Source organism: Otolemur garnettii, unplaced genomic scaffold (genome assembly GCF_000181295.1).
Source record: "Otolemur garnettii isolate 467f Iridium unplaced genomic scaffold, OtoGar3 scaffold00003, whole genome shotgun sequence".
Classification (NCBI taxonomy): Eukaryota; Metazoa; Chordata; class Mammalia; order Primates; family Galagidae; genus Otolemur; species Otolemur garnettii.
This window is the reverse complement of record NW_003852398.1, coordinates 15,896,933-15,917,825: the sequence shown is the minus strand read 5'-3', so window position 1 is coordinate 15,917,825 and position 20,893 is coordinate 15,896,933. Positions and strand designations below refer to the sequence as shown.

At 42.9% G+C, this 20,893-nt stretch overlaps 1 protein-coding gene across 1 annotated transcript in view; it reads right to left on the bottom strand.

Moving 5' to 3' along the window:
• Positions 1 to 20,893, bottom strand: part of ATP10B (ATPase phospholipid transporting 10B (putative)) — a 96,010-nt gene that overhangs the window by 58,257 nt on the left and 16,860 nt on the right. Inside the window, exons 4-6 of the mRNA XM_012807795.1 lie at positions 7,252 to 7,337; positions 3,119 to 3,225; positions 1,025 to 1,156 (exon numbers count right to left, since the gene is read on the bottom strand). Of these exons, the coding sequence (XP_012663249.1) occupies positions 1,025 to 1,156; positions 3,119 to 3,225; positions 7,252 to 7,337 (325 nt within the window). The remainder of the gene's footprint in view (positions 1 to 1,024; positions 1,157 to 3,118; positions 3,226 to 7,251; positions 7,338 to 20,893) is intronic.

Here is a 20,893-nt window from a genome sequence, read left to right as displayed (position 1 = left end):
GGGCCTCTCTTGCGCTCTCTCCTCACCACTGCTTGCCCCGTTCTGCTTCTAAACTTAAGTCCATCTGCCATGTTCCTGCAGCACCAACAGCTGTGTCTTCAATAAAGACTTCCCTCGTTGATGCTCCCATAAGGCCTGTGGTAGGCAGAATAATCCCTCAACCCCTAAATACACCCTAACCCTTGGCCCTGTGAATATGCTATTTTATATGGCAAAAAGGACTTTGCAGATATGATTAAGCCATTGGTCTTGAGTTTCCTGGATTAACTGGATGGAAAATAAAGAAATCAATCAGATGATGTAATCACAAGTATCCTTATAAAAGAGAGGCTGCTACAGATGAGGAGGAGGAAATGTGAGCAGAGATCAGAATTTTCAGATTACACTCTGAAAATGGGGCAAGGAGCCACAGAGCAAGGAGTTCCGCAAGTACTAGAAGCTGAACGAGACAAAGAACAAATTCTTTCCCCAGAGCCTTCAGAAGAAATCAGACCTGCTGATATCTTGACTTTAACTCAGTGAAACTGATTTTGGACTTCTGACATCCAGAGTGGTAACAGAATAAATCTGCGTTGTTTTGAATGATTTGATGCGTGTGTTAATGTCTTACAGCAGTTCCCGTGTGCAGCCCCCCATGGAGCCGCACGACTGCACTGTTGCTGACTCCACATGTCTGAGTCCTTGGTAGACTATAATACGAGCTCTTTGAGGACTGGTCCTGTGACAGGTTCATCTTCTTATCCTTCCATGCTAAGACAGTGCCTGGGTGCTGTCAGTATTTCTTGAACAAATAAATGATGGATGATATCCCTAGTATTTAAGGAGCATGCACACACTATTTTCAGGAGAGATTTCCATTTGCACTTTTATGTCATTGGCATCCTGATAAAGTAGGTGGAGTAGGCTTTGTTTTTCATTTGCCCCATTTTATAGACCGGGAAACTGAGTCTCAAGACAATTGAAGCAACCTGCCCAAAGAAATAGACGATTACTGTGTTCTTGTTCTTTCCAGAACATGCCATACCTACGGCTCCAATGAGGCACATGAGGAAGAGGATCCCGATGCAGAAGAAGATGTCCGTGTTCATGCGCCGCTCAATCTTGCTGCGTTTGTACCGGGGGCCGCTGTTGTTCAGCATGGCTTTTGTCTCATGGCCTGTGGGAGAAAATGAAGAAATGAGTTCCTTGGTTTCTGTTCGCCTGTTTCAGAGCATGGCCTTGGCACCTGTCACAGGAGCGCATGGTAAAAGAGAGGCTTCCTTCTTTAACCTGAACTGCTCCTGCCTCTGGGAGGAGACCTCACACAATTTGCAGCAGGTGCTGGGTGGGCGTGACAGAGCTACCCTGCATGGATTCTTTGGAAGTTGTCAAAGATTTGTAAGTTTATTGTGACAACTTTCGGACAAATGATAGTAAGCCGTCCTGAGGAAGAGCTATCTTCTAATTTGTACAAAGGTGCTGTTCTGGCTGTTATAGGCTAAGGTTGGGATATAACAGGGAGGCAGATGGTTCACATTTTGGTGAAGATACAGTCCCATGAAGTAATTAACAGTAAACAAAAGGCCAGGCAGATGAAAGAGAGTGTTGGAGAGCAAGCTCAGGGAAAGTTTCTTCCAGGAGATGACATTTAAGGGGAACCTGAAAGGACAGAGAGAAGTTAGGAGCAGAGAGTTTTATGCTGGGGGAAGTGTATGTGCAAAGGCCCTGTGGTAGGAGAATGCCTGGGACCTGTATTTTTCATACTTGTTTCTTTGGCTGTACAAGACTAGTAGGGAGGAAAGGCCCCACCCTAGCATGAACTTTGAGCAGCTCTGCTCCTGTGTTGGAGTTCTGCATAACATTGTTTTTCAAAAAAAGTTGACAAAGTTTCAAAACTATTTATTTTTTATAGTCACCTCCTTTCCCAGTTGGGGAAACTGAGGACCAGAAAGTAAAAAGTATCAGTCCAAAGTGAAAGAATAAATTAATATATCATAATCACAGCAGGAATCCAAGATTCTGATTGCCAGTTTCTCCTTCCACCAACCCATGGTGCCCAAGGCCACAGAGGCCAAGAGCTAAAGGTCAAACTGAGATTACGTCTTTAGATGGAGCCTCTTTGGGGGGCTCCATTGAATTTCACTACTGTGCTGTACTCCTCAGCAGTCAAATTAAAAAAAAGTCACATATTTTCTGTGCAAAATTAAAGGAAACTAATAAATACATCAGCTCCAGAAGCAAATGGTTCTAATGCGGATTTAGCTGGCTGCCTTGTGGATTTAAAATAGCAAACAAAGAGCGGGAGTGAATAAACTCTAGGATTTAAAATTAGACTCAAGAAGCTGCAGTTCAAGGGGGTTCCAGAAGCATATGGGCACAGACCAACTGCACCGATGGGCCAGTAGCCTCTGTGCCTGCCTCTTAGGCTTGCTCTATATGAAGAGTCCTGAGACCACTCCACCCAGCTTCTCCCTACCTTCTGAGACCCTCTGTTTTTTGGCCAGAGTTGAATTCAAGGGAGAGGGAGGATGGTATGGTGGTTAGAATGTGGGCTCTAGAGTCAGGCAGAGCTCAGCTCTGCAGATGCTTGATCTGGGATTACAGAAAGTTATTCTCAAGGCATATGTGACCTTGGCTGAATGAATTCCTTTGTACATCAGCTCCTCTGAAAAATCAGAGATAATGATTATGTGTGTGTAGGTGGAAATCAATACACACAAAGTATCTAAATTAGTGTCTGAGTCACAATAGGGGCTCAGAAAATGTTGTAAGGTGCACAGACCTCTACACTGGATCTTTTTCTTCTGAAAACTCAACTTGGCCTTTTTGGGCCTCTGACCCTGAGGTTCAATATCAAGGGAGAAATGGTAACCCTGGACCAATTGCTCTCAACCAGGTGTGGTTTTGTTCCTCAGGGCATGTTTGACAATGTCTTGAGAAATTTTTGGTTACCATATCGTGGGGTGGGAGGTGGGGCTAATGCATCTGTGAGCAGAGGCCATGGGATGTGCTAAAAAGTTGTACAGGACATCTGCTGGCCACAAAGAACAATCTGGACCAAAACACAAGAATGACAAGAGGAGATAAAGGAGGAAGGATAAAGGGGAGATTGGACAGAAGGGACCACCCAGACAATGACCTGCGTAGATGACAATGCCAACAGCCACCTCGGTGTTTCTGACGGTGCAGCCTCGAAGCAGAAGATTCTCACTGTTGAAGCCAGTCCTGGTCTGGTCGGGATGCTCCCTGGGGAAGAGGAGAAAAAGAGGGGCTGGTGTGGGGGTTTCTCCATGCTGTCACAGGTCGGTGTCACAGAACTGGAAGTGGTGAACGGGACCTCTCTCCTCTCTCTTTTTCTGAAGAACGACAGTAACAGGGGATCTAATATCCTCTGGCTCCTCCTAAGAGGTCTGGGTGGGGGCTGAGCCATTAGGCGGGAATCATTCATTCTGAGAAAATCATCATTTACTCACAAAAAAGGCAGAAGAACTCTGTGTTAAAAAGGCCTTGGCTTCAATTCTCACACTCAAAATAGTTTTAGGGGTAAAGTACGGGGAACTTGCTTCTGGGCCTATAAGGGCCGGCATTGCAGCCCTATGGGCAGGTTCACCTGCTCACTCTCACCAGCTGCTGGGGCCAGGACCGTGCAAGCTGAACATCCAGGTCCTGGGAAGACTGCTGCAGGTAAGGAAGGGAATATAAAATAAAGAGGGCAGGTCGCAGGCACCTCTGGTTCTGAGCTACACCACTCCCGTGGCCTCCTTTCCATGTTCCCAGACTTGCTCAGTCCCTTGTAAACCAAACGGACCTCACGGGAGGTGGACAGTGGTCCTTGGCCCAGTTTATTGGCGGGGGTGGGGGTGGGGGTTGTACAGTAAAGCAGAGGTAACACGGCTTCCTTTCTCTAGCTTCAGGGAGCACTGCTGTTTTCTATCTACCTCACGGTAGGAACCTCTGAGTCTGGCTGGTTGTTAACTGGGGTCTGACTCTTATTCTATCCTAATGCCTTTCTTTTGAGATTTTCAGCAAGTTTAAAGACTACTTTCCAAAAACACTGAGGAGAGCAGAAAAATAATAATCTGAACTCCTAGAGATTTTTTTGTTTGTTTATAGTTTTTCAACACTTGATTTCTCTAAGTCTGGTTATAAGTCTTTCCCATGTGTTAACTCAAGCCTCACAATAACCATATAAGATGTCATGTTTTCATACCCATTTTATAGATTGGAAAACTAAGGCAAGTTCATAGAGCCAGTCAGTGGCAGAATGGGGATTAAAACCTAGAAAGTCTGGCCCCAAAGTACTGTTCTGTCACTCAATATACACCTTTTTATGCTAATAATTCCTCACTGTGTTGTAAACTACATTTAATTACATGATTGTATTTGACTCCTTGTAGTTTCAAGAAGATAGTAGGATAGTCCTTACTCATGAAAAAGCTGAGCAATTTTTCCAAGGCCACACATCTAGTGCATGGACAGCCTAAGACTCAGGAATCCAGGTCACAGATAACCAACCCTATTGTGATTTTCACCTCTCTAGAGTTCCCTAAGTGCTACCCCAGTCACTCACTCTGAATTGGAGAGTCCTTGCCATTTTTAATTCTGCTGAATCCATCAAGGAGGATGTCTCCATTCACGCTGGTAGGTTGTTAACACTGTTCTAATACTTGTCTACCCTACTTTGTGATGTGGAGGCTTTGGCAAATAATAATCTGTATTTACAATATAATGATAAATGTTGTCATTTCATTGTATTAATTTCTACTGTTACCTGCCGTGTCTAACAAGTGGTACTGATTTCCCATAGGATCTGTGATACAGACTTTCCTTCTGAAATATATTTAAGAAAAAAACAAGGCAATTAAAAATTTGGTGAATGAAAGCATAGATTTTCATGAATATGACAAAAACCATAAAGTTGGCCAGGAATGACTGAAGTACAGGATCCACCACTGCTCCCCCCTTACTCCATTTTCAAGGAGGAGGCTGGCTGTGGGTTAAACATTGGGCCAAGGAGTCTTGCATGGGTCTCCGTCACTAACTTGTGGTTTCAAGAACATTTTCATGATGCTCTGAGAGGATAACTTATGCTAGAGGCTTCTCCTTCTCCCAGTCATAGTGCATCCTTTTCATTGGATGGTGGGAAAGGACCAGCTGTCTCACAGCTGCTGTTCTGGTTGGTGCTCTTAGTTTTTACAGGGGCGCTCTACTTTACTGACTCTAGAGCAGCATCTCTCAACCTGGACACTATTAACATTTTGAGGCTGGATAATTCTCTGTTGGGGCTGTCCTCTGCATTTTAGGGTGTTTGCCAACATCCCTGTCCTCTGCTCACTTGACGCCAGCAGCACCCCTCCTCAGTTTCCCAACCAGAAATGTCTCCAGACATTGCCAGATGTTCCTTGGTTGGGGTGATGGTGATGGTAATTGCCTCTGGCTGACGACCATTGCTCTCTCTGATCTATTGAGATCCTTCTGTTTAAAAGTTGCATTTTCACATCTCACTCCCCTAATCTTTAAACAGTTTGTTAAAAGCGGTTCATCTTCTGGTTGACAGGGACCTTCTAAAATAATGGGACCCACAGAAGCTTCTAGGAAACCCAAAGGCATCAAACCAGTGGTCTGCTCAGGAGGAGGATGCAGACCACCTGTGGGTGCAGGGCCTGATAGGGAGGGTGCAGGACCTCGGTGAAGAATTCTCCATCATTAGTGGGGTAACTTCTAGGGCTTACCCTGGAGACCCAGCAAGGGAAAGAAAGACAGGTCTCCAGGAAGAGGAGGTGCTGGGGGTTGAGTAGAGCTGGGAAAGTTCTATGGTGAAATCTGCCTGCGAGGGGTGGGTTGGAGCCCAGGTTGACACTTAGAAAGAGGGCTGTTGGCCATGAGCTGTTTGTGGGAAGAAAGAAACCAGAAACCAGAAACAGGACCCAGCAATGAGGCTATCCTCTCAGAGGATAAGGAGAAAGGCTCAGGCATGGGCGATTTGGGATGAAGGGAATCTATGAACCTCAGTCGTGAGGAGTGTCCTCCTTTCAAGGGCAGTGACAGGCTCTTCCTTATCAGATGGCCCTAATGAAGTCCTCCTGTTCTCCAGGACCTCCTGCCCTTCTCTGCCTGTCTCCATCTGCTCTCTCTGCACATTTTAAAAGCAATTTGCCTTTAAAAGCTACTGTTTCTCCTGTATTGTTCTTATCCTAGGTCCTCTTGCATTCCTCCCATATGGCCGGAGAAAATATGGCTGGAGGAAAGTGGAGACACCTGCGTTCCAAGGACGCTTCTTAAGCCCCGTTTCAGGCCCTGTTGGTGGAGAAGTTGGCTTAATGGGGCTGAGCTCTGTACTGCACAGCAGTGCAAAACACACTGGGGCTGGGTCAGAAGACCTAGCATTAAGTCCTGGCTTTGACTGGTTCCTGCTGTGTGACTTTGGGAGAATCCTGAAAAGTCTTAGGTCATCAGAATCCCCATCCAAACAGTAGAGATCATGAAACTCACTCCCTTTGGTTGTTGTGAAGATTACTCAAGATGATGTTCAGTGGAAGTGCTCTAAAAACTAGTGAAGCACTGCGTCAGGGTGTTTACTCACATCTGTTACTACCGCTCTTATTACAGTGAAAGTCTTGGGCTGAACCAGAGTTGAGGAACAAGAATAACAATATTCCCAATGCTGGCAGCCACTAGTTACTGAGTTTACTCTTTGCCAGTTGCCAGGCAAGGGCTTTGCATCTGAAAACAACTTAATTCCTAGAAAAGAAAGATCTTATAATGTAGATATTATAATCTTCAGTTTTGGGATGTGGAAACCAAGGCCTGGAGAGGTTAATTACTTTACTCAAGGTCAAACAGCTTGTAATTGGCAGATCCCTGATTCAAACCAGGGTCTTTCAAACTTCAAAGTCCCCATTCTTACCTACAATATAACAGGGGCACTTTTAGAAAATCAATCTTAATTAAATCATGTTTGCCTCCCGTGAATCAGAACACAATCTTGATTTTGATGCTATTTCACAAAGGTTCTAAAAAACAACCACTGGTGAATTTAATTTAGCCTTGGAAGATAAATATAATTAATTGTCACTCAACAACAGCAAAAGGAAAAAAAAAGAGAAACGTCTTCCAACTTAGATTTCTCTGGTCCTTCTTTATGGAAATAAATATAAAGGAAACACACTTTCTTAGGATCCAGATGGTCATCTGTTTGATTATTTCAAGCAAATATATTTTCTAGTTGCAGAGGAGCTATTTCCCAGCAGGGCAGGGGCCTCAGATACTTACATATAACCCTTAAACCTGTTGAGGTGGTTGTTGGGCTTCTCACACACGATGGTATTGCAGAAACGTTCTGGTTGGAACTGCACTTCCTGTGAAAGAGGGGACTCTGTGAGGTTATTATTAATAATTCAGAGGGATCTAGTCTTAATAGGATCACGGGGAGAGCTAATCACTGTTAGAACCGTTACAAATGAGGTAATCCCTGCTTTGTCACACTACGATAGTCGTAATATGTCCGAAGACAAGAGTTAAATCCGCATCTAGGAGGGGAAAGTAGATGCAAATGAGAAGCTGGATGCAGGGAGGAGGGCGGTCACTGCCCTGATCTCATTTCCCAGGGCTGCACAATGTAACTTGCGGCCATGATGGAGCTACTCCAAGTCTGTGCTGTGCAATACAGCCCCTCATAACAGGTGGCTGTCCAGCACTTGAAGTCTGAGAAATAATTTATTTTTCATTTCATCTTATTTTAATGAATTGAAAGTAACAGAGCTGTATGTGGCCAGCGGCTACTATATTAGATGCCAAAGAAATAGATCAGCAGAAAGAGGGGATTATAAGCCACTCCATCCAGAGACATCTGCAGCTAAATACTTGTGTATATCTCTAGGGGTGTGTGTGTGTATATAGCCACACACCTATATACAGAGGGTGAGAAAAAAGGTTATACATTTTAAGAGATATTATCTGTACATTACGTTCCAAAGTTGAATTGAACTATGATAGCAAAGTGTAGTATGACGTTCACGCAAAAGATGGCATTAATCACGTAAATGTTAGCGTCACCATGTGACAGGCAGGAATAGGATAGCTCCTTCTAAAATGTGTACTCATTTATTTGGAACTTTCTGTAACTATCCACATATACATGGATGCATTTCAAAAATAAAATTTAGTGTTCACGTATCTTAGACATTTTTATGTTGTTAACTCTTTCTACATCTTTATTTATTTTTTGAGACAGAGTTTCACTCTGTTGCCCTGGATTGAGTGTCGTGGTGTCATAGGTCACATCAACCTCAAACTCTAGGGCTTGAGAGATTCTCTTGACTCAGCTTCCCAAGTAGCTGGGACTACAGGTACCAATCACAATGCTGAGTTAGTTTTTCTATTTTTAGTAGAGACCGGGTCTTACCCTGCGCAGGCTAGTCTTGAATTCCTTGAGCTCAGGCCATCCAGGGGCCTTGGCCTCTCAGAGTCCTGGGATTACAGATACCTACTGGATGATGTAACTTGTTTCCTTTTACTATTTTGCTATTGAATATTTCCATTGTTTCAATTTGTTTTGCTATTGGAAAAATGCCTTCAAAATAGTAGCTCATAAAATGAAATAAATAGTACTTACTGGATAGACTTTTATTTCTGCCAGACACTGTAATGACGATTTTATTATACATAGTACTGATTTCCAAGCTTACAATTATGCTATGAAGTAGGAACTTCAGTGTCCCTACTCTTTCCAGATGGGAAATCTGTGACTCAAAAAGGTGAAGCAGGTTGCCTACGTTACTACAGGGCTCGGATTTGAATCCAAGTCCAGCTGGAGATCCTGTGTTCATTGCCTCCTAGTGAACGCACCCCTTAGACATCATTTAAACACATCCTTAATTATTTACTTTTCTAAGGTATGCCAACATCTTTAGAGAAGTAAAGCTCCAAAGGGGGCAAAACACAACTAGAGGTGGAGAGATCTTGCTTTCTAACTCTCCTCCACTAATATCATGTTCACATCTTATGCCTCAGTTTTGTCATCTGTAGAATGGGGCTAACACCACCTGCACGGCCCATCTCATTGTGCTCCAGAAAACAGAATCTGTGAAGTTTTGAACATATAACATGCTATGCAAATGGAAGGTAGTAGTGCTAAAGGTGGGATATTGGAAATGGTTTCCTGGGTAGAGCTGTTAGCACAGGGAGTAAATTCGTCCCTGAAAGCTTCAAGGTATAGCTGTTCAGAGAGGCAACTTGATTTGAGAAATTATAGCATTTTCTGGCTTTGTATAAATATACTGTCTATTGGATCGGTGGGGGAGCCAACTTAAATAAACTCTCTACTCACTTGAAATATATTTCCCAACCAGGAGTTTCTAAAAATACAGCCCTTCTCCCTCCAGGTATCGATTCTTTCAGGGACAAACACTTGCCGAGTTCTGAGATGATGATGACAAATCAGACTGTAATTTGTCAGCTGCTTTCCTGGCCCTGATTAAGCTGTGCACTTCCCTCCTGATCCACCACACTCAGCTCGGCACCGGGCTTCTGAATCCAGACTCATTTCAGATGTGAGCGGCAATGGGGCTTGAGAGCTAATGATCCTTCTGCAGTGCTTCTGAGCCCCTGATGTCTGGCTAATCGTATCCCTGGGGGCCCCAGCAGTGGCGGAGTTGGCTCTCTCAGTCCTCTGTCGGGGCTTCCCAGCAGTCTTCCTTTTGAAGTTTCCCTTTCCTGGTTCCACAGTCTCCTTCCCTTCCAGGGGCTGGCCTTTAGTCCTCTGTCTGACCTTGCTTTTTTTAGCTACCTGTCCTTCAGGCTCCTTCCTTCCCTCCCTGAGATGGGCTGTGGAAAGTGGTGCAGGAGACCTGCTGACTCCAAGGACCACCATGGGGGCCTGCTTGCTTTTAAGGATTTGCTGTGGCTCACTCCAGGGAAGCTGCTGGGCCAACCCAAGGAGAAGGGGAATTGCCTGGCCTTACAAATCTGTCAAGGTTCATATTTTAACCTTGTTCAGAAGTTTCTGATTCCTTTTGGAGATGGGGTAGGGTCCCCTCACCAGCCTAATAGCCTAAGCTTATGACGAGGCTTGTCTAACTGACCATTTCTTATGACCCAACCTTTTATCTAAGGCTCTTCACTGTGATGAAAGGCTGACTAACAGGAAAAGACAATCCTGTTCCAGAGGAAAGTCTGTCTCCACAGTTCTTTAGGCAATCTACCTATCTTGAGCATGTACTGTGTGCCAGGCTTTAAATTCTCCCAGTAACTTTAAGAGGTTTGGACAGAGGTGCAGACGGAGACTGATGTAAAGTGATTATCTCATGGTTGGTGGGGAATAGAGCCAGGATCACAACTCACATCATCGGAACCCAGAGCCAACCATTGTCATCATCATCATTTTTATCGTTTTCTTCCTCCTGTGTTATTTTTGCTGTAGCACATTGAGTGCTTATTATGCACCAAGAGCCAACTAAATATTTTATATGTGCCATCTTCTTTAATTCTTACAAGAGCTCTACCAGGTAGGTACTGCTCTTATTCCTAGTTTACACATGACAAAATTAATGCTGAGGGAGAATTCCTGATTCCCTCAGTGCCATACAGCTAAAATGTGAGGTGACAGGCTTTGACCTTAGCCCTGCTAACTCTCTGAGAGGCTGCTCTCTTAACCTCAGTGTTATTTGGACACTCAGAGGGAAGATGATCATCTAAGCTCGCCTCCTGTCTCTATTTCCCTTTCTATAGTCACTTCCCACTTCCTATGAATGAAGTACTTGTTATTAGAAATGTATTCATTCTCTCTAGATAGCAGGAAATATATAGAGATTACTATGACACATAAGCAATGCAATGCGCTCCCTTTTCCAACTATGTTTTACAGCAGGGTACCCACAAAGGGTAAAGGTTAAGGCACTAAATTGCCTAAAGGGCATTCTTTTGGGGATTTTTATTTTGCTGTAACTTTTTTTTTTTTTTAGCATTTTAGAGGCTTTTATTTATTTATTTTTTGCCATCCCTTTTACGAAGCTTACTATAATCTTTACAGACCTTTTCACCCCAGCCAAACAGAATTAATTGCTTCTTTTTATGTGCTTCCACCACACTGTTATGCCTCCATCCCAAACTTTTGTGCCTAGATTTGTGCATCCATAATGTCATGGTTCCCAATCCCCAGGGCCAAGGACCAGTATGGATCTGTGGCTTGTTAGGAACTGGGCTGCACAGCAGAAGTGAGTGGTGGTGAGTGAGTGAAGCTCATCTGTGTTCTCAGCCACTCCCCATAGCTCACGTCACAGCCTGAGCTCCGACTCCTATCAGATCAGTCAGGGCATTAGATTTTCACAAGAGATTCTTAAGTATAAACAGCACACATGAGGGATCTAGGTTACAAGCTCCTTCTAAGAATTGAATGCACCCCTCTCTGAATCCCTGGAAAAATTTTCTTCCAAGAAATTGATTCCTGGTGCCAAAAAAGTTAGGGACCACTGCTCTAGTAGACTGTCAGCTTCCTCTAGGGCATCTCCTGCATACCTTGTTTTAGAAGGCACACCAGGAAAAAATGTGCTGAGGTGAGGTTGGTACTGGAGCAGGAGATCTTGGGAACATACATATTGAATGGTGGTGGATGAGGACATATAAAGCAGACCTCACTGTAAGGATTGACATGCATCCAGGAAGAGCCCCACGGACAAGTTCTGGTTCATGGGCACAGGCCACTTCTTTTATGGGAATGTTTTAGTTTAACTAGTAAAAGTTGTCATCAAAGTCCTAGATCCCAACTTGGGCCAGTCTAGACTCCTGTTCATTCATTCTTAGGCATTTATTGACTACCTATGATAGATGAGTCATTTGGGGAAGTAAGAAAGGATCAGAGGGAAGAAAGGAGTTATTGACACAAATCAAGGGTGGTAGCCATAATACAACTCAAGGTTTCCAGTCCAGCCCAGGTATGGCAATAGCAGTATCTTTTTTTTTTTAAATTAAATCATAGCTGTGTACATCAATGCAATCATGGGGTACAATGTGCTGGGTTTATGTACAATTTGAAATATTTTCATCAAACTGGTTGACATAGCCTTCATGGCATTTTCTTACTTATTGTATTAAGACATTTATATTCTACACCTAGTACATTTCACATGTACCCTTGTAAGATGCACCGTAGGTGTGGTCCCACCACTTACCCTCAGCAGTATCTTTGAATGCAGAGGAAAATGGGCCTTGTGCCAGTGTGTAATAACTCCCTTGCTGACCTGTGTCCTGGATACAGCAAGCCTGATCCCTCCCCCACCGCTGGGGAGATCCAGATAAAGCATACTGGCTGGAATAGATCCCAGGAGCTAGAATTGGCCATGTCCTTGCTGCTAGCCTCCAGTTTTACTTTCCTAGGCTCATTTTATACTATTCGTCATAACTGATTATCACATTCATCAGTAAATATGTTCAAGTAAATGTATGAATGAATGCTTTTTTGAGATTGTTTGCAGTGGTTGTTTTCTGGCTGCCCGCCTTCCCTCCCAGCCTTCTTGTGTAACAATCCTCTGACTTCCTTTAGGGAAAGTACTGTAAGTCTAGAGGCCTCGCCCCCTGGACCCACCCACTGTGGGACTTTGGCTTGAGTGAAGGGATTCAAGGAAGGAAAAGAAAAAAATGAGACCACTAATTAATTCCTGCTCCTAAGCTGTTTCTCTCAACCAGTGGTTCCCAACTGGTAGATTAAGCTACAACCTGTCCACAAATCCTCTGTTGACACCGAAATGCTGTCTGTAGACAGAGTGAAAATAAGCCCCACATGTACCTGTACTTTTCAAATTTCTACTTTTCTTTTCTTTTTAAATTTCAAAGAGTATGGATGATTAGGTTTCATTGTTCATGTTTGTTGGGTAAAGTCCAAGTTGTAGTTGAACCTTTCACACAGGAGGGATGACATATATGCCTGCATTGTACCCATTAGGCGGGAACTTACTAACTTTCTTTCCTCCACCCCTTTCTTAAATTTAATTGTGTTTTTGTCTCATATGGGCATGTAGTTTGTTCACTACTAGTTTCATATTAGCATTGAGTACATTGGATGCTTGCTTTTCCATTCTTGTGACCCTTTACTTAGGAGTGGAAACAACTCCAGTGCCCATCAACTCACCAATGGGTTAATAAGCTGTGGTATATTTAGACCATGGGATACTATTCAGCCATAAAGAAACATGGTGACTTTGTATCCTTCGTTATTTGGAATTTCTATTTTTCAAATTTCTGTAGAAATTTTTGAGATTAACACGTTAAAGATTCATTTTAAAAGGTCATTAAAGATATAGCATCTTTTTGTTTGAATTCATTTTCTTAAACAATGGACACTGAAGGGACAAGCACTTTTGACAGTCACAAAGAGCCTTTCTGTTAAAAAATAGAGACCCTGGTGCTAAGTTTTTAGAGGAGGGGAAGCGCATCTTCGATCACTTTCAAACCCCTCTACAGACACTAGGAAATAGCACTCAAAAAAATATTTTGATTGAAGAAAGAGAAACCAGCCAAACTCCTCAAACACAGAACAGACTTACCTATTGGGATTTGACTTATAGCCCAGAACTTTTGTGAAAAAGAAGAGGTGGACCAGTGGTCACCACACTTCTGTGGGCCTCTCAGAGTCTGTTTCCACATGACCCTTAGGCTACAGGCCTACCAAGGAGAACCACTGCCTGGGGATGAACATGGCAGAGCAGCCCCTGAGACCCCCACCCATGAACCATTCACCTGGGCTGCGCCAGGAGCGGGGGTTAAAGGTCGGCAAACCATGCCAGCCAAGGAAACTACACGAGAGGGACGCTGCAGACCAGTAAGAACACGGTTTAAAGATTGTTGTTTGCTTATTTTTGTTTTTAATTTTACTAGGTTGTCTGAATGGCAAAACCCAATGTTCTTTACACCTCAACTGCTCCTCTACATGACTGAGGTTTTCTTCCTGGCATACAAATTAAGCAATCACCAGCTTTCTGAAAATCCACCTGTAAACTAATGACAGTTCCCAGCACTTGATAACCTTTGTGCGTCCTGGCAGGCGGGGTTTCTTTTCAAGATAACCCACAGTGGAGTGACTGGCAGTTACTTTCTTCTGCCTCTGGGTGAGGAAATGGTCTGCATGTTCAATAACCTTAGAGGTCCCTGCCTGTCCCAGTGATTCTCCCACAAAAGCACACAGATTGGGCTGGAGGAAGACTATACCCTACGGATCCCTTAGACTCTGAATTCTCTTTCCTCAAAGGGCCAATACTCTGTCTCTCAATAAGGATGACTAAATGCAATCTTCAGACCTTGCTAGAGCATCTCCCCAACATATAGGGCATGGGTTTGGCAGGCTGTGCAAATGCTGGGATAAGGATGATTTCTTCTGTCATTTCTAAAATTAATTGTAGATGAAGCTGTTAATGATTGCCTGTGTAATTCCCTGATAAAGTGTACATTCCTGCATCTCTCTTGTTTACTCCTTGGCCCCCAGAGCTACAGCATCCGGCACGTGGAAGGCCTTCGATAAATATTTGATGAATGAATGAGTGAATGACACGATGCCTGAAATACATGTGGGTGCCACCAGATGGGCAGTGGTGCCTCAGGGAGTATTGCACAGACAAATCTTTCCTGTACAATTTTTCTTCTGGATTGCGGATAACTGAGACACAAGAGAATGATACGAGATCCCGTGTTTTGTAACTCGAGTTTTTGGCAAATAAAGGTCACAAAGTAGAGAATATGAATTCTAGTTTGGGAAACTATATGAAGTTGTTCACAGAAGATTTGATTATAATGTGTCTCCTCTGCTGATAAACAATAACAAAAATCCTAGCACAGCATCTGATGAGAAAGGGACGTTGGTTGAGTGAGTTGAATGAGTTATTGAATGAGTTACACTGGTTGAGAGTGGCCAGAACAGAGTCCATGGGAGCTCAGAGAAAGCAGCGACCCTCTCTGGGCCCATTGTACAGAATGGTGCCTTGGTAGAGCAAGGTCAGGCAGGAAAAAAGGACAGAACTTGAGCCACATGGACAGGGGCAGAGAACTGCTATCATCCCTCCTCTCAAGGTTGCATGACTGCAGCCACATAGTCAGGCTTACATGCCCTTGGTGTGTAACTGATGTAGTGGATATTTATTGCTATGCTGCTCAGAGCTCTTCTATCTCATAGACCAATCTTGACTGTGAAGCTCCAGTAAAGGATGCCCATCACAGAATGCTTCTCTGGTCAGAGCTAAGTGGTCTGGGGCTGAGTCCTTTCCCTGAGATACTTTTCTATCTGGACATCGGGGAAGGTGGCTAGTCCCTCTCTGGGGAGTTAAGCTGTAAGAATGGTACTCCTGGTGCCATGCTTCCTTCCACGTGAAGGATGCTGGTTTGAGAGTTTGAAGGCAGATACAGTGGGAAACAATAACAGGAGATGGGCATTGGACTGATGGACTGTGAATTCCTTGTTCCACACGATGTTAAGGCCTAAGTGGCCCTTGGATTCCTTGAATAAGTTACCTTTTCATCTGAGCTACTTTGAATCAGGGTTCTGTGACACGCAACCAAAGGTCATGACTAATCCATAATCTGTGTTAGAGTGGTATGGTTCTCATTTGAGACACCAAATAGTTCTCGTATTATTCTTAAATACACTTATCTTTAGTGCTTAAGGCAGTGAAGGCCAATGCTAAAATATAAATATGTTTATCTTAGAATATGGAGGTAGCAGGGAGGTGAAAAACTTTCAGCTGTCATCCATTACCACATCAGTATGATTTCATCTTTCACATAACCTGGCAGAGCTTTCTTAGAAGGCCCTAAAAGGATAAAAAGAAAAAAATGGAAAAAAAAAAGTATTTTGTTTTGTTTTTCTCTTCTTGGGATAGACAGAGTCTTACTCTGTTACCTGGGCTACAGTGTCCTGGGGTCTCAGGCTAGCTCACAGCAAACTCCATCTCCTGGGCTTACACAATCCTACTGTATCAGCCTCCCGAGTAGCTGCGACTACAAGTACTCTCCCCTAAAGGCTGGATTATTTTGCTATTCTACTTTTTTTAGTAGATACAGGTCTCATTTTTGCTCAGCCTGGTCTTGAACTCCTGAGCCCAAGTGATCCTCCCACCTTGGCCTCCCAGAATGCTAAGATTACAGGTGTGAGCTACTGTGCCCCACCTTCTAGCCCTACCTTTCAAAAAAAAAAAATCCTGGAAAATGTGGTCTGTATTCTACATTTAAGTAGTAACCAACAGGTAGAAAGCAGGTATCATTTTAAAAGCAAATTCGGAACAACCTTTCTGGAGCAGGTCTCATTATAAATCCACCAGAAAAGAGGACTTTTCTTTGGTTTCTCAAGGGCAGACAAGGTTAGAGACAGGCAGCTACCTCTTGCTTTATTTGAGACTTGTCATTACTGAACAGGGATGGTGATAAATATCTCCCTACCAGACCCTGACTCTTTCTTGGCAAAATGTTCCCTTGTCTAAATACATTAAATCAGTGCACATGTTTCTCTGCAGAGGCTCAAACTACCACAGTTGTTTTCTAAGTGAGCAAATGGCTTAAAACCACTAACCATGAGTGGAAAGTAAGTCAGTTTCTAAAGGGACACTCCATGAAGAATTTTAACTTTAGCAATAAGCAGATGAGCATAATTATTAATTAATTAGTCAAGTGTTTTTTTTTTTTTTTTTGAGACAAAAGAGTCTCACTCTATTGCCCTTGGTAGAGTGCCATGGCATCATAGCTCACAGCAACCTCAAACTCTTGGGCTCGAGTGATCCTCTTGCCTCAGCCTCCCAAGTAGCTGGGACCGTAAGCATCCACTACAATGCCCCGGCTATTTTTAGAGACAGGGTGTCACTAAGGCTCAGGCTGGTCTTGAAGTCGTGAGCTCAGGCAATTCACCTGCCTCAGCCTCCCAAGTAGCTTGTACTATAGGTACCTACTACACTTAGCTGATTTTTCTAGTTTTAGTAGAGATGGGGTCTCACACTTGCTCAGGCTGGTCTCGAACTTCTGAGCTCAAGCAGTCCGTCCACCTTGGCCTCCCAGAGGGCTAGGATTATAGGCGTGAGCCACTGTGGCTGGCTGGTCAAGTTTTTCAAACTTTCATGGGCACATGAATCACTGAGGATCTTGTTAAAATGCAGATTCTGGTTCTGCCTGGATTGGGGCCTGAGACTTGGCATTTCTGCTAAGCTGTCAGGTGATGCTGATTATAGCAGTGAGTCCACAGATGACACTTGGCGTAGCAGGTTTCCAGCTGGCACTGGGAAGTGATCTGACACCTGCTTCAGTAGGACTTAGGGGTCACTGATTTGGATAATAGATAACCAGGACCATGTTTGATTTGAATTACTCATTGGAGAACTCATTTCTGACTCTGGCTTTGGTAACTGTTCCATTTATCAACATGAATGGCACGTACTCCTTTTCAGGTGTTAAATCCCCAGGTTAAAACCCTTTTAAAAAAGTTGTTTCAGGTATCAGAATGTTACCAAACAGAAAACTGTACAATTTAATTCTCTAATCAAGTCCTCTTTCCAGTTGGGTAGACTTTTAGCATAATCCTAATTTTGAATTCTTTCCTTTTCTCCTGTTTTCCTAGCAATGGGAAATGAGAGTATTTAAAAAAATAAGTCAATAATTTTATAAATCGAAAGCTGGCCCGTTATGGTAAAAGCTTCAATTAACTAAAAATAAAGTTGACTTGGTCCAAGTTAAATTTTGAGAAAAAAAAGAAATTTGAAACCCAGTCTTTGGCAAACTTGAGTATAATTCAAGTCATGGGAGGAAGACCCTTTCTTAAGAAGGGTCTTCCCTTCTTAAGGGAAGTTCATATTTATAATTTCATTTGAACTTGCATAGGAAAGGGAAGAAAAACTCCCTAAGCCTTGAGGATTATCAACTTCTTTGTTTACCTGTTATGCCTATGTCTGTACCACAATCCAGGTTTACCCCAAAGTTTCATAAGAATATTAATAATATTTGTGTGGAAAAAAGAATTCTGAGCATAAATAAGTTTGGAGAGCTCAAAGTTGAACTAGTCTATTGGCTCCAAGCTTCTAAGAGACATTAATATGTTAATGAACATTGGAAGCTTCAAGAAGCTTCCACAGGAAACAAGCTTTCCAGTCTTACTTGACTGAAGACCATGTTTTCCAAGAACTCTCCTAGGACAAGATTACACCCTGAGAAATGTTGATGCAGGGGACCTGAGACAAAGTACATCTAACTGACTTCGAATTAACAGAGTATAGTAATCTCTCATTATCTTAAATAGTGAACATGAATGTGGGTATATGTTTGTCTAGGAAGTTTCTAGAAATCTTTGTGGTTAGTAAAAACCTTTTGACAAGGTGAAGGTCTCACAGATAATAGTGATTCAGATGGAGAACAAACTAACAAAAGCCACCAATACTTAAATTTTAAGACATTAAACTTCCAAACCTACCATATGTGTAGGTGTTCAAAATCTCTAAGACAGTGAGATTTGCCTTTTCTGTACCTCAGAGTTTTCATCTGTAAAATGGGGATAGTAATGCCCACCTTATAGGTGGTCGAAAGGTCTAAAAGCAGTGGCCACAGCAAGATGCAGTAGTTTTGTTCCTATTATGATTCGTGGGATTTTGAAGTACCTGAGATCTCCCTTCCCTTTGTTGTATAGGTTTTCAAGGAGGTGGTGCTGGGTTCATCTCAAGGTCATCTTGGGGAGCACTTTCTGATGAGGCCTCTATTCAGTTCTGGTGAGTCATAATTTAGTGGTAGTGATAAGGAAGGATGCAGGTATATTTTTAGAATGAGATTTTTTTTTTTCTTTTGTTGCAGTTTGGCCAGGGCCAGGGCATGAACCTGCCACCCTCAGTATATGGGGCCAGCGTCCTACTCCCTGAGCCACAGGTACCGCCCACATGTATATTTTTAAAAAACCTCTCTCATGGTTCTGATGATACTCTTTAAACACCTCTAACATATTTGCAGCAAATGCCTAAGTGGTGATCCCATCCCTCTTGTAGTAGTGCTGGGGGATGTTTCTTGGAATAGAAGTTTTCTGTGCTTAGATGCTTAGAAATTATACATGCTCATACCTACCCCTTCTGCTCCTTGGAGTTCATTAAAGTATTAAAGAAGTTCTACAGTACACAATATTTAAAACCTCAGAGTTTATTATCTTCTGATCCTCTATGGCCTTGCAGCATTTACTTTTCTTACAGCTTTCATCAACACCTTTGTTCAGCACGTTTGGGAAATCCTACATTATAGAGTTAGCTAGAAGTGAATTCCATCCATATTCAAAAATCTGTTTGCACTAAGCTACGGGGGAGAAGAAAGGTAGAAAGAGCAGGCAAGGTTCCCCTCGCCCAGAGAGGGGGTGAGCCCACTTTTATTCTTCCTGTCACCTGCTACATGTGTGTAGAAAGAATATTTAAAATGGTACATGTGTGCTTTCAAAGGAAGCATTTCTTGGCAAACTCAAAGAAACATCAAAGGGCCAGGGAGATGAGCTACTGCAGACTTCAAGAGTTGAGGACAAAGCTGGCTTTACATTTTGGCTCTGACACGTCCAGGCTCAGGACCTTGGGCAAATGATACAATCTCTCCATCCCCGGTTTTCTTATGTGTCAAATGGAGACAACAGTGTAATAGTACCTATCTCATTGGGTTGTTGTGAGGATAAACAAGATAGCCATCAAAGCCCTCAGCATGGGCTCGGAAAAAGTTTAGTATTGGAATGGAAGAACACGTTTGAAGAAAAGAGGGGAAAAGATGAAGAACTGAGACAGGTGAACTTTGGAATACTTTAAGCTCAAATAAGTCTTCCTTTCACATATACATTTACTTCTTTTTTATTTTCATCTGTCTCACACTCATCACACTTAGAACCCTGGGAGAATTCAGGGTTAGAGACTGAGAAACTTATTAAACTGGCTGGTCGATAGCACTGGAATGTGAATGACCCTTTGCCCCCCTCTTCATTCCACTTAAATCCCAAACTGTCTGACTAATTAATATTCAAGGAATAGCTTGGGAGCTGTTGCCAAAGACAAAAAGAAAAGTCACTGATTGCAATGCAACCTCACTGAAACGACTCCTGAGAGAGTAAAAACAAACGATTCAGAACTGAACGAGGATTTGAGGGTGGGGAGGCTGCAGGGGAGATTTGTTAGCAAATGCAAGTTTCTCTACTCCTAGAACTTTAAACATAAAAGAAGTAAAACAGCAAGTCTTAGAGTGCCTTGTGCACCCAAAATGTGTGTGTGTTTGTGTAATATGTATTTTCTTATTGAGAGCCACAGTAAAAAAGGTTTGAAAGCCTCTGGTCGAGTGGGCAGGGCCCAGGGCATGGGAATAGATTGTTGTTGCTTATCTAGAATGGCTTTGTGAACTTAGACCAGATCTTGCCCTGCCTTTTTGCAAACACTGGGATGAGTCAGGGAATATGGTCATGACAAGCAAGGGAGAGAAAACTCAAGAGAACAGGCCTTGCTCAGTGATTGATTCATCACCAGGGGACACTTCGATGATGGCAGGGGGTGACAGTGGTTTCCATTTCCCGTAGTGGCAGCAGCAGGCCCACTTATTGAGTCTCTTCTAGGGACCAAGCCCTATTTTCTTATCCATTTGAACTTGAACAGCAAATTATAGGGTAGCTCTTACTAATATGATTCTCATTGTAAGGATGGGAGAACAGATTTTTGAGTCAATCATATATAACAGGATGTTACGTGAACTGTTTATCAGGAGCTTAGAGAGAGGCCAGGTGATGTACTATGAACAGTCTGCTTTTGAGAAATTTTACTCTAGAAAACTGAACTCTAGCTCATGAAAATCATCGAAGAATGAAGCATTTTCCTTCTTTCTTTTAAATCCCTTGATTCATTCAATTTCTCCTCAGCCAAAGGCTGAAACGGTAAAGAAGATGGAAAAAGTTTCTCTCTCT